Here is a 12,161-nt window from a genome sequence, read left to right as displayed (position 1 = left end):
ATGTGTGCCTGGAGGCAGCAGTGGAGGTGGTCTTCTGTGTATAACTTGAAGGTAGGGCTGGTGACATTTGCAGGGAAATCAGATGTGGGTGTGGAAGGAAAACCAGCATCAACAGTCTCACCAACTGCGTTGACCCAAGAAGCGACAAGAGTGGGGCTGCCATGAGCCAGGGAGGAAAGGCCATGAGACGTGCAGGTTGGAAGAGCTCAAATGACCAAATTCAGGTATTTGAATTTTGAGATTTCTATTGAACTAGTGATTTTCTATTTGTGGGGAAGGATCACTTGCTTTTAGTCCCAATTAATCATGGACTGATACCTTTGTAAAACATAATGAAAAGAATTACTAAAAAATGTGATTAAAAGACATATGAAGTTCAAGCTCTGATTCTTATTAACCCCAACAGATAGGGATTAAACCAACAAACTGCTGGAAGAGTTTCTGTAAAAACACTTATTTTCATTACACACTGGTCATAAAAACTTCATATATCTGCTAGTCCACAGACAACACATTGGGAAGCACATATTATCATTTAATCCATAATGTTTAAATTGCTTGTCTACCCATTAGAAGTGATTTCAGACACCATAATGTACAGCATTCCTATTACAAAATTGATCCTAATCGATTGAGCTTTTCTGTATTCTAGGAATTGAGCAGAAGAAACCCATGCCTCACACAGTGGCAAATTTATGTTATATGAACATTCGGAAAGCAGAGAGTAGTATTAATAGCTCAGGTGATCAAGAAAGAGAAAGAAACTGACTAGAAAAAAAATTATTTAAGAAGATAGTTCACTGTGTGGAGGAGCTAGAGGCAGGAGTTTGATAAAAACGTAGGAAGTATTTGCTGTTTAAGAGGGAAATAGCAGAAAAACTCACATAACGAACTCCATTTTGTTAAGCAGCTTTACCTATTCTTGCACGTGGGCTAGGATCATCTTAAAGCACTGAGATAATGCAAAAATATCAATCGTGTAGTTTTTACTCTGGGATTAAAGGAGAAGTGCATAAACAACTATGTTTTGTCAAAGATTTCTAGGAAAGTTGTAGCCCGACAAGGACAAAGTTCCCAAGTCCTTAGACCCTCCCTGGTCCCCAGATGTCTATAGTCCTTATTCACCTTTTGATACAAACACTCTCCTCTTCTGCCTATGTCCCTCCCATAAACACCCTCTGGCCAGCCTGAAAAATTGGAGAAGGTACATTAGAACACTAGTTTACCATCTTCTCAGTTTTGCTGGCTTTCCAAATAAACCTGCTTTGCCTCCCATCAACCTTGTCTCTGGTGTTTGGCTTTTGAGCAGCCCAGGAACCAGATGTTAACAAACTACCAATGAGTTACAGAATAATCAACTGTGATAAATTCTCTAAAGACAGATAGTCCATGATGATGTAATCTAGAAGCTCTGGGAAGGTTTACTTAAAGAGTGGGGTTATTTGAGTGGGAGTTTATAAAGCTAACTATTTTATGGAGCAGAAAGATAACTCTAGGAGAAACAAACAAACAAACAAACAAAAAACAGCCTAAGGAAAGTCCTTGATGCAGGAAGGCAGGCGATAATCAAGTACTTTAGATATAAGTGAGAAAGAGTCCTCAGTGACTGTTCAGGGCAGATCATGAGGATTCTAGTCTCTGGAATAAGGGTTGCGGTCTTTGTTCCATGAAAAGTGGTGGGCCATAGAGAAGATTCAAGACTGGGAGTTTTGAGATTACATTTGTGCTTTATAAAATTTACTCTAGTTCATTGTGAGATTGGATTGAAAAAGAACGAAGCCTCCCCTAGAAAGTTAGGAGGTTGTTAGAGAAGGGAAGGTAATGGCTTTGATGAGGGTACTTACCACCGGGGTGGAGAGAACCAGATTAAATGCATATTTAGATGAAATGTCACTTTAAAGGCACAAATGGGTAAAGAAAGACAAAACAATTTAGGCAATGGTCTTCCAGGCTTCTATAATTAAGACAAAAAAAAAAATCAACGCAATACTGGGAAAAAGATGAAAAAATGGAATAAAAATACACACTTTACAAAAGTAACAGGGTGATAACAGAGACCAAAGTAATCAGCTCTCACCACTTTATGCCAATGACATGATTTCATTAATTTTGACAGAGTACTTAATTTTAAGTGTATTTACAGTGGCAGGCAATTTTTCTAAGCATTAAGATGCTACATTGCATTTTCATAGGCTAATCAGCATTTGACAATTTATTACTTGTAAGGAAATCTCAGACTTCACATTTACATGAAAATTACTTAATCAGTTTCTCAGTAGACTAGAAAAAAAAACAAGTGTTATCAAAAAGGGATAGCTGGTATATGCATAATCAGATTTCTTTATAGACATTCTGATTGAATTACTCTGTGCTCTGTGTAGAATATAACAAAATCAGAGAGTGGGAGAGAAAAAGAAAGAGAAAGAGAAAGAGAATGATTTTGATATTACAAGGTGTCTAAACTGTTATCAGTGTTGGGAAAGTAACACACAAATGAGGATAGAATCACAGTAAATAAATTCTCCATGCTGTCATTTGAGTCATATTTTTGGATTCTACTATCAGGAATCTGTGTATAAATTATTTACTTTACAAAGACATTTCCTGGTAATTCTCTTCTCATGCAAATAGAGAGGCAGTCTTACCTGCATAGTCAATGTATGCTCTTTTGCTTCCTGTTCCTGATCTAGCAGGTTCAAGAAAAGTAGAGGAGACACATAGCAATTTTATAAGTCATGTGCAGATCCTGCTGGTTCTAGCAAGATCTTCCACAGCAATCATGACAACAGGAAAGTTTAACAGCAGTACTTGTGTCTGTCCACAGGGTATTAGTTTATACTTAGCTCCAAAATTTGGAACTGTGCTGAATTTGCCTTATAACTGAGCCAGAATGAAGCTAAACTCACCTTAAGAAATTCAACTTCAGCTATCACCATGACCAGAAGCTCCAATGAGCCCTTTACTTGCAACATTTGAAGCACTGAAGGGTGATAAAAATATGCAGCAAGAGAAAAGCAGTGCAAAAGTCAGTTTCCAGGGCACTCACATAGATCTGATTGTTCCCAAAGCGCTTCTGAATCTCATAGAGCAGGCTGCCGTCGTTGAGCTCGCTGAGCGTTGCCAGGTCATCGTTTGGGGCAGGAGGCATTAGCTTGACCTGGGGAAGAACCGAAAGTATGATCAATTCTAATTGCTTTCCAATCAACTTTCTTCACAGTTGGATGTTCCACTTTCAATTACCTGCCAAAAATTTGAAGACAATCTGAGTTAGGAACTGTTATTAAGAGATGAAATGGTTCAATGAAAAAGAAAAAAAAAACCTCCAAAGCCACAGAGCAATGTATTCAGATGAGAATTTTTGTGCTGTACTCCCCAGTGTGCAGGTGCACACACCCTGTCTGTTGGCACAGGCATTAGGTCTGTCAAGATGAGTTCAGCATGTTGACTCTTCTTATTCCCTACTGATAATTTAGACAGCTCTGTACTGTTCTCAGTTCTCTGGAAGATAAGCAGTGGGATAACACTACCTCATATATTTGTAGTGTTTCCTAAGCTAAAGCAAAACTTTTCATGTTACCATTGCTGGCATGGTAAGGAAGAAATGTGCGTGGAATTTAGATTCTGCATTCATGTAGGATGAGGCCAGGTTTTAAAGGTAGACTTCAGATCTTTCTATTCTGCTCTACATTACTTTTAAGATTAAGGTAGCTATGAGATTAAAATAACTGTCATAAAGAAAAAATACTTTCCTATTCAATTTAATATGCCATGAATGTTTAAAGACTGTGCAACATTTCAAATAAAAAAGATAAATTTGGATTCTTCAATTAAATGAAAATCCATTATTTTCAAATTAGAAATGGGCAATTTTAATTTTATATACACAGAATATGCTCAGAAAAGTAGCCATTTGATATAATATGGTAGTAGTTTTTTTTAATATCACACACAGAGGAGCAAAAGAATAAGAATATTCTTATCAATGTGAGTTCTTTGATACTCCTAGTAAATTTTTAATAATTATCATTTGTATTCATGTTTGTAGTCTATATTTGCATTTTGTATTTGTATCTGTATTATGTACTATTAATAGCATATACCATTGTTAAATAATTTGAACATAAATATTTCTGCTTATCAAGTCAATGTAGTGTAAAAAATACTAAACATTTTTAATAAAACTAAATTTAGGATTATTTTTTCTGATATTAGTGGATATTTTGCAAAGTAAAATCATTCCCATGAGTTCATAAAATGGGTTTATTTTCTCCCCAGGCTTTCTAAACCTAATGCATTAATAACAGAAACACAGGCCGGTGTGGTGGCTTACACCTGTAATCCCAGCACAGGGAGGCTGTGGTGGGTGGATCACCTGAGGTCAGGAGTTTGAGATCAGCCTGACCAATGCGGCGAAACCTCACCTCTACTAAAAATACAAAAAAAATTAGCCGGGCATGGTGGCACATGCCTGTAATCTCAGCTACTCAGGAAGCTGAGGCACGAGAATTGCTTGAACCCAGGAGGTACAGGTTGCAGTGAGCCGAAATCCAGCTACTGCACTCCAGCCTGGACAACAGAGCAAGATTCTGTCTCAAAAACAAACAAACAAACAAACAAACACACACACATACACACACACACACAATAATAGAAACACAAATTGAGCAGTGGGCATGCTGAAAGGTCAGAACATGTATTTTTATGAACTCTAGTTAGAATGGTGGCATGGCAGCAAGCTTTATGACACTGGAGTTCAAACCATTTCTATAAGCAGGAAACACAATATTCCAATAGATGAATGTTTATTAAAAACTAATTTGTAAAATATTCCATTAGCTGGGCATGGTGATGTGCCCTGTAGTCCCAGCTACTCGGAAGGCTGAGGGGTTTGGGTTATTTAAACCTAGGGCTTTGGGTTTGAGGCTGCAGTGAGCCACGATAGTGCCACTACATTCCAGCCTGGGTGACAGAGCTAGGCCCTGTCTCAAAAAAAAAAAAAAAAAAATCTAGATCTCAGAAATATCAACAACAAGCCTGTACCCTTCCCCACCAAGATGCACAACTCAAACGCCCTGAGTTCATTATTTTAACTACTTTGCAACATTTAAAGGAAACATATTTCCAAATATCTTTCAGCATTAACCTACACCAAGCATATAATATAGTTTTACTAAAATTAGTTATTTAATGTTGGGTTAGAGGCATAGCTTTAAGGCTTTGATGCTGTCAGAATTATCTACTTGAATCGTTCAGGAGTTGCATCCAAAAACTGGTACTTTTTGTTGATAAAAATAGAAGTCATAATGTTCCAGCTATGCCAGTGTTTCCTGGGTTGTCAAAACAATTTTGAAATTGTTTGATATCAACTTTTTAACATTATACACTGAGTTCCACTTTGCGGAGTCTCATAGGCACCAAGCGCTACCTAGACTGACAGCTCTCAGAGAGAGGCGTGACAATAGAAGCCATGCTGCCTTTGGCATAGCCCTTAGGCGAAGGAACTGGTGGTCTTGATCCAGGCAGTTTTTAATTCTGCTTTCATCAGTCATGCAAATTCAGGTAAATATCTTAGACATTAATTTGAGCTTCCCTACTACGAATGTTAGAAAATGAGAGCTCATCTACCTCTGAAACATCAATTATTTGTATTCAGCCGTATGAACAACAGTGTTTAAACCCCAGTTGTATATCTTCCAATCTGTGAGTTCTTGAATATTTTTCTACCTTAACATCATGAAGCTGTTTTTCATTCTCTATGTGATGAAAGATAGTCTATACTTCATAAAGTGGTTGAGGGAATTAAATATACGAGGAAAATTTGGCCCAGTGCCTCCTCTGCAGCTAAGTGTGCCTCATTAGTTTCCCTTAGTAACACATCTAGGGGCCACGGAGACCATGTAACTTCCTACCAGCTTCCCTTGGAGCTGGGGGAGGGAGGGATGCGGGTGAGTGTGGAGGGCCCTGGGTCTGTCCATACTGTTCTCAGCAAAGATGCTCAGCTTTCCTTTGCTTTAGGAATCAGAGTTCTCGTTCACGTATTTGTTTTTGAGGAAGGTTCTTCTGCTGAATAACATTTTAAAAAAATTTTGGCATTCATTGTTATGGCATCCTTATTTAATGGATGAAGAACTTGAGGCCAAGAGAGGACATGTAGTTTTTCTAGGGTCACACAGCTGGTAAGTCAGAAGCAAAAGCTGGCATGATAACCACTGGGGAACAGGCTGAATTCCAGTGGATAATGGAAACATCTGATGACATCTATTCAATAATGGGCCAAATTTCCCTTGCTTACCTTCTTTGTTGGCCATTGTGCTAGAGGTTTAGCACAAAGAGGAAAAAAAGAATGATGTTTGTGACCTCCCCTACCGGGGGGGAGAAGTTAGGACAGAAATAAGAAATGACAAGTACAAAATGTACATGAAGGGAAAAACAGGGTGCTTTGAAAAGAGAAAAATTTCACTTTAGGTGATCCGAGAAGTTCTCTTTGAAGAGGTCACGTTGACACTGAAATTGGACATAATTTTAAAAGGCAGTACCGTGGGATGTGGGGAGAGATGTCTCAGGGAGAGGGAAGGACATGGTGAGGGCTGTAAGGTCGGGAGGAGATGGGTGTGTGGGAGGCCCTAGAACCTGCCCTGGTATGGAGGAGGTGGGAGAAGGCAGCAGCAGGGGATATTGAAGGAGCTGGTAAAGCTTCCTGGGCCCTGAGGAAGAGCTGCTACATTCCAGGAATTAGCGAAAGTCATGGAGGGCACTGAGCATGGGGACCACAAGACCAGTTTCACGGTGCTGAGATGACATCCTGGCAGCTGCAGCAGAGAAAAGGTGGGAGTGGTGAGACCAGCTAGCAAGCTCTAGAAAAAGGTGGCCCAAGGAAGAGGCCAAAGATGAGGAGGAATGGATTGGACTTCGATTAATTTAAGAAAAAGAGGAGCTGCCATATGCAACTGTATGCAACTAAATTGCACTTGATTTCCTAACTAGAGTTGATTTAGACAAGATTGAAGGTTTTCTTATAGAGATGGATAATTTTATGCAGCCCAGGATCACAGATTGGAATGCTTGCCCTTGGATATAAAAGGAATCTAGAAAACATGTGAATTAGGTAAGAATGTAGTTTCTAGAGGTGAAATAACTTGTGGCAAAAGTCCTGATGTAGAGAGACACGTGAAACGGAACTTTCACCATCAATTTAGGGATGGATGTAAATATATTTTCTTTTTAATATCTTTGCAACATTTCTCCAAAGTACATAAACTTACACACACATATAGACAACCCCAAAAACTATGTAGGCATGCATGTATGCATGTACAAAAATTAATCCATATGCATATTCATACATGTACATAATTTGATGTAAATCAATAAATGATTGCAATAACCTTGAGTAATGCAAAAAGAAGGCAAAACTCTCCAGCAAGTTAGCATATGTCTTTAACTCCTAAATAAATCATAAAAAGAGGAAAATCAAGAGTAAGATTTGTGTTTTCTTCAGGAGTAATGATTTATGCTAAGATAATAAGATCCTTCTTACAGTCACGATGCTAACAATTTCAATGCAAATTTCTGTGTGCACATTTAGCAAAAACATGAATAGTACTAACAGAAGTTCTGCATTTGTTCCAGCAAGCCTGGAACAGCTATCACAGACATCTCATTGGTATTCCTATGGATTCTTGTCTTCAGTGGCACAGCTGTTACATGGGTCAGAGAAAGTACTAGGCTGACACTAAAAATGACTACTCCCTAGCCTGTTTATAGTTACACAGTGGGGCAGATCCAGTGTGAGAGCAGATCAAGGGAAGAGTTCCTCGCATTTCTCACATCAAGATTCCAAAATGACCTGAAAGGAAGCTTTGATAATCAATCTTAAGCAAGGCTATCAAAGGAGCAGATTCTTTATAGATTTCAAAAGCATTGTGACAGCTGACAAGTAGAAAGAAAAGTAAAAAATATGTCTGTGAATGTTTTTATGTTGCAGTTGTAGGCTGAAAAGTGGGCACCACCAATGTCTACCAAACAATTATAACAATAATTAACAGATAAGTACAAAAGATTGCCTGTCCTCTCCAAAATTGACCATTATGGTTTTTATTCTATATATTTCTGAAAGGAGAGATCTAAAACACAAGATAGGCATAATTTAGAAGACAAGGAAGAATTCAGGAGAAACACCTTGAGAAATGTTTTGCGATCCAAAGCTAATTTAAGTTTTGAAAGTATTCTGAATTTGCTGATCCCTCGTCTCCATTGTGTGGACGCTGTTTTGAGCACCGTGGGCTTTACCATGTTGTCTTGTGTTTGCTTGTTTGTGATTTCTCTCTGGGAGGTTGGTAGCACATGTCCAGGGAGTAGAAGCCCAGGGGGCAACAGAGATGATCTGACCTATGGGATCAGGGCAACAGGATTTGGAGGAAGGCAGTCTAGGGGCAAATAACCCAGTATGGATAAGTTAAAAAAAAAAAAAAAAAAAAAAAGAGGAAATTCAACAGGATTTGGAGGAAGGCAGTCTAGGTGCAAATAACCCAGTATGGATAAGTGAAAAAGAAAAAAAAAAGAGGAAATTAAAAAAAAATGAAAAGACTATGTGTTGGATGGGCGCAGTGGCTTATGCCTATAATCCCAGCACTTTGGGAGGCAGAGGCAGGCAGGTGGCGGGCACCTATAATCCCAGCTACTTGGAAGGCTCAGGCAGGAGAATCACTTGAACCCAGGAGGCGGAGGTTGCAGTGAGCTGAGATGGCACCATTGAACTCCAGTCTGGGTGACAGAGTAAGATGCCATCTCAGAAAAAAAAACAAAAACAAAACCAGAAAAAAACTTCGTGTTGACCAGAATGACCAGATTAGGAAAGGGTGATCATGTGACACATACTTTACTTCGCTTCCCAAGGCTTCCACCCGTGCCATGCCTGGACAGTCCTGTGTAGTTTTGCCCTCCTTTTGTTATTTTGCCAAGTGTTTCTTAAGTAGTGAAGTCTACCAGGCCCTTTCCCTTTCCCTGGCTGCAGATCTATGTGCTGGTGTACACATGTGCTTGTGTCTCTGTGGGCTACAGGAAGAAAGTTTTAGCGGATCTTAGAAACCTGCTGTGGTGCCCCCAAAAGAGCACTGGATACAAAATAAAAGAAACATTTGTGATTCTAGACAATTTGCTCAACTTTTTTTTGTCAAGACAGGGTCGCACTCTATAGTCCATGCTGGAGTGCAGTGATGACGTCCTAGCTCACTGCAGCCTCCAACTTCTGAGCTCAAGCAATCCTCCCACCTCAGCCTCTTGAGCTGGTGGGACCACAGGTGTGTGCCACCAGGCCCTGCGCCACCAAACCCTGCTAAGTTTTAAACATTTTGTAGAGATGGGGTTTTGCTATGTTGCCCGGGCTGGTCTTGAACTGCTGGCCTCAAGCAATCCTCCCACCTCAGCCTGCTGAGTGGGCATGACAACAGGTGTGTGCCACCATGCCATGCTAAGTTTTAAATATTTTGTAGAGATGGGGTTTTTCCATGTTGCCCGGGCTGGTCTTGAACTGCTGGCCTCAAGCAATCCTCCCATCTTGGCCTCTGAGAGTGCTGGGATCATTGGAGTAAGCCACCACTCCCAGCCTGCTTACCTTTCTTGAGTTTAAGTTTGGTCAGCTTGAAACTCAGTTTGAAACTTGAGTTTAAGTTATGTAGTGAAAGCAGATAATAACCTGCTCATAGTGACATTTTGAGGATTCAGATAATGCAGGTGAATGCATTTCTAAGCTTTGAAATGTTAACCAACATAACACATTATTTTGCATTATTATTTTCTAAAATAATCTACATTTACATTGAAAAGTATAAAGTCCTGTGGATATGTTGAGTGGAATTACATGAATTTAGTACAGATCCGTGCAGGGAGTAGAAGACTACTGCTCTGGCAAAACCGGAGTATGCAATTCCAGTCAGTCACATACAGTCAGTCTATACAATAATAACAGTACAAATAATACACCCATCTACTGTCATCTTCCTAACAACCATACAAGGCCAGTCCTATGTACCCATTTTACACATGAGGCTCAGTAAGGCTATGGGACTTCCATAGAGCTCCTGAGCTGCAGACCTGAACCACAGCAAAGCTGCATGCCTCTTTCCCGCTTTCTCTCTACTCCAGGCTATCATAACTTCACCAAATGGAAGAAAGACTTGACTTCAATTTCAACCTTAAACCTAATTTAAATAAAAATGTCTGAAGGGAGAGAGGGAGGAAAGAGGGAAAATAAGAAGTTAAGGAACCAAGAAAAGAATGAAAAAACCCAGCAGGTCAGGGAGGGATGGGATGGGAAAGGAAACTACGAGGGAAAAGGAAGAGAAGGAAGTCTTGCACATTATAATCAATTTAAGAAACATTCTGTGTTCTCAGAGATATTATAAAAACAAATGTTAATTTTAGTGGTTCTCGGAAATTAAAAAAAATAAAATGTCAAATCAAGCCTTTAGTATTCATTTACACAGTACCATTTGATAAGACCTACACTTTATAAAAATCTGGAAAGAGAGATGCAAAGTAGTTTTTATTTTAATTTTTAAAAAATTTCCACATGATGTACTTATCTCTAAAATGTTAATTAGAGCTTTATGGCTTTGAAAAGTGTTTTGGAAAGCTTTCCTATGAAATGTGAATATATAATCCACCCAGTTTATCACGCTGCTCTTCCCTGGGGAGAACCATCCAGCTAGCACCTTGTGGGCAAGAACATATGAGAACTTGATGGATACCGTGTGGCATATTACTGGGTGAATATTAGGACAGAAATACACAAGAGCATAAAGCCTGTGTAGCTGCCATTTCCTCTCTAATAATGCATAAACAGAGCATGGTTACAATTACTTTTTATGTCTAGGATACAATTATAAAAAGTCTACATTAAAATAGAAAAGTTATCCTGTGAAGATTACACTTGATATTCTTATGTCGTGAATGTCTTATATTTGAAGAATACTTTATGTCTTGTAGAAACTTCTTATTAAATTACCACTTAAAAAGCAATCAATCTGCTAATCAGAAATTGTTTTAACTCCACAGAGGGAGAAATCTCAGTACCTTGGTGAAATGGTTGACCTAGTTTGCTCTTCTTTAATTAAATACATGATTATCATTGTACTTACTACTGCTAAACTCAAACACCGAATTAATACAGCTTGAAAGCAAATGAATAGAAATGTACAATAATTTCACATATACATATTGACTAAAAGTCATGCCATATCAATAATTGCATTCAAAAGTTTTTGAATGTTAGTTAATTTGAACAGTAGGAAATCAATTAACCTGAGATTTCCCATACATTTATATAAATGAATTAAGAAAAAATACTTCAAAACAATGCCAATAAAAACAAAAATACATTTTAAAGTTATCTTTAATTTCTCTAGGTTATGTAATAAATAACATTAACATTCTCATTCTTAATAACAAATTAAAATATGAGGAAATAACTCCGTAAGTTTAAAAATAGTGTTCAATTGTCAGTCATACTCAATTTCTTTGCTCACATAACTATTCTAGTAGAATCCTACAATGTAATATTTTAATCAATAAACAAGTTATTAAAAATAAAATATTCCCCCAAAGGATATATGTATATACCACATATATGTGTGTGTGTGTATATATATATATATATATATATATATATATATATAATGATATTATTTTGTAAAAGCTAAAGGTGAGCAGTAATGCAGTTATGGGTTTATATATAACAAGAGAAATCACCCTAAGACTTTATTCAAAGTGGCTTCCCATGAAAACAATTAGGAAACAGAACTCATTCTTGAGTTTCAACTGTTGTAAAATAACTCAGAAATTTGTTTCCTCAACACTCACTGCAAACTAATTTGAGTCTTAAATATCTATAATGAAAACAAAAACCAAGCTTTTAAATTACTAAATTTATGGGCATAAATGTTAAAATGTATGAAGAGTAAGAGGGTGCTAACTAGTAAAAAATGACTAGTTAATTAATAGTCATTTTTCCTCTATACAGGACACTAATTACAGGATAGTATTAAATCATAACTGGAAATGGAAAGTTATGTCAGACATTAAAGTACACAAATTATATGGCTCAGAAACACTTGGAATGTCAACAGAAGTTAATAGGATCCTTAAGAAAGTTAAGAATATTT

General features: G+C 37.9%; 1 protein-coding gene across 9 annotated transcripts in view; it reads right to left on the bottom strand.

Annotated features, from left to right (window-relative positions):
* Positions 1–12,161, bottom strand: part of MYO16 (myosin XVI) — a 717,368-nt gene that overhangs the window by 351,924 nt on the left and 353,283 nt on the right. For all 9 annotated transcript variants that reach the window (XM_054529223.2, XM_054529222.2, XM_054529219.2 and 6 more), the window contains one exon: positions 3,047–3,157. In XM_054529223.2, the coding sequence (XP_054385198.1) occupies positions 3,047–3,157 (111 nt within the window). The remainder of the gene's footprint in view (positions 1–3,046; positions 3,158–12,161) is intronic.

The sequence above is a fragment of the Pongo abelii genome, chromosome 14, assembly GCF_028885655.2.
Source record: "Pongo abelii isolate AG06213 chromosome 14, NHGRI_mPonAbe1-v2.0_pri, whole genome shotgun sequence".
Taxonomy (NCBI): Eukaryota; Metazoa; Chordata; class Mammalia; order Primates; family Hominidae; genus Pongo; species Pongo abelii.
Note: the sequence above shows the minus strand (reverse complement) of the source record. Positions and strands in the feature narration are given on the sequence as shown.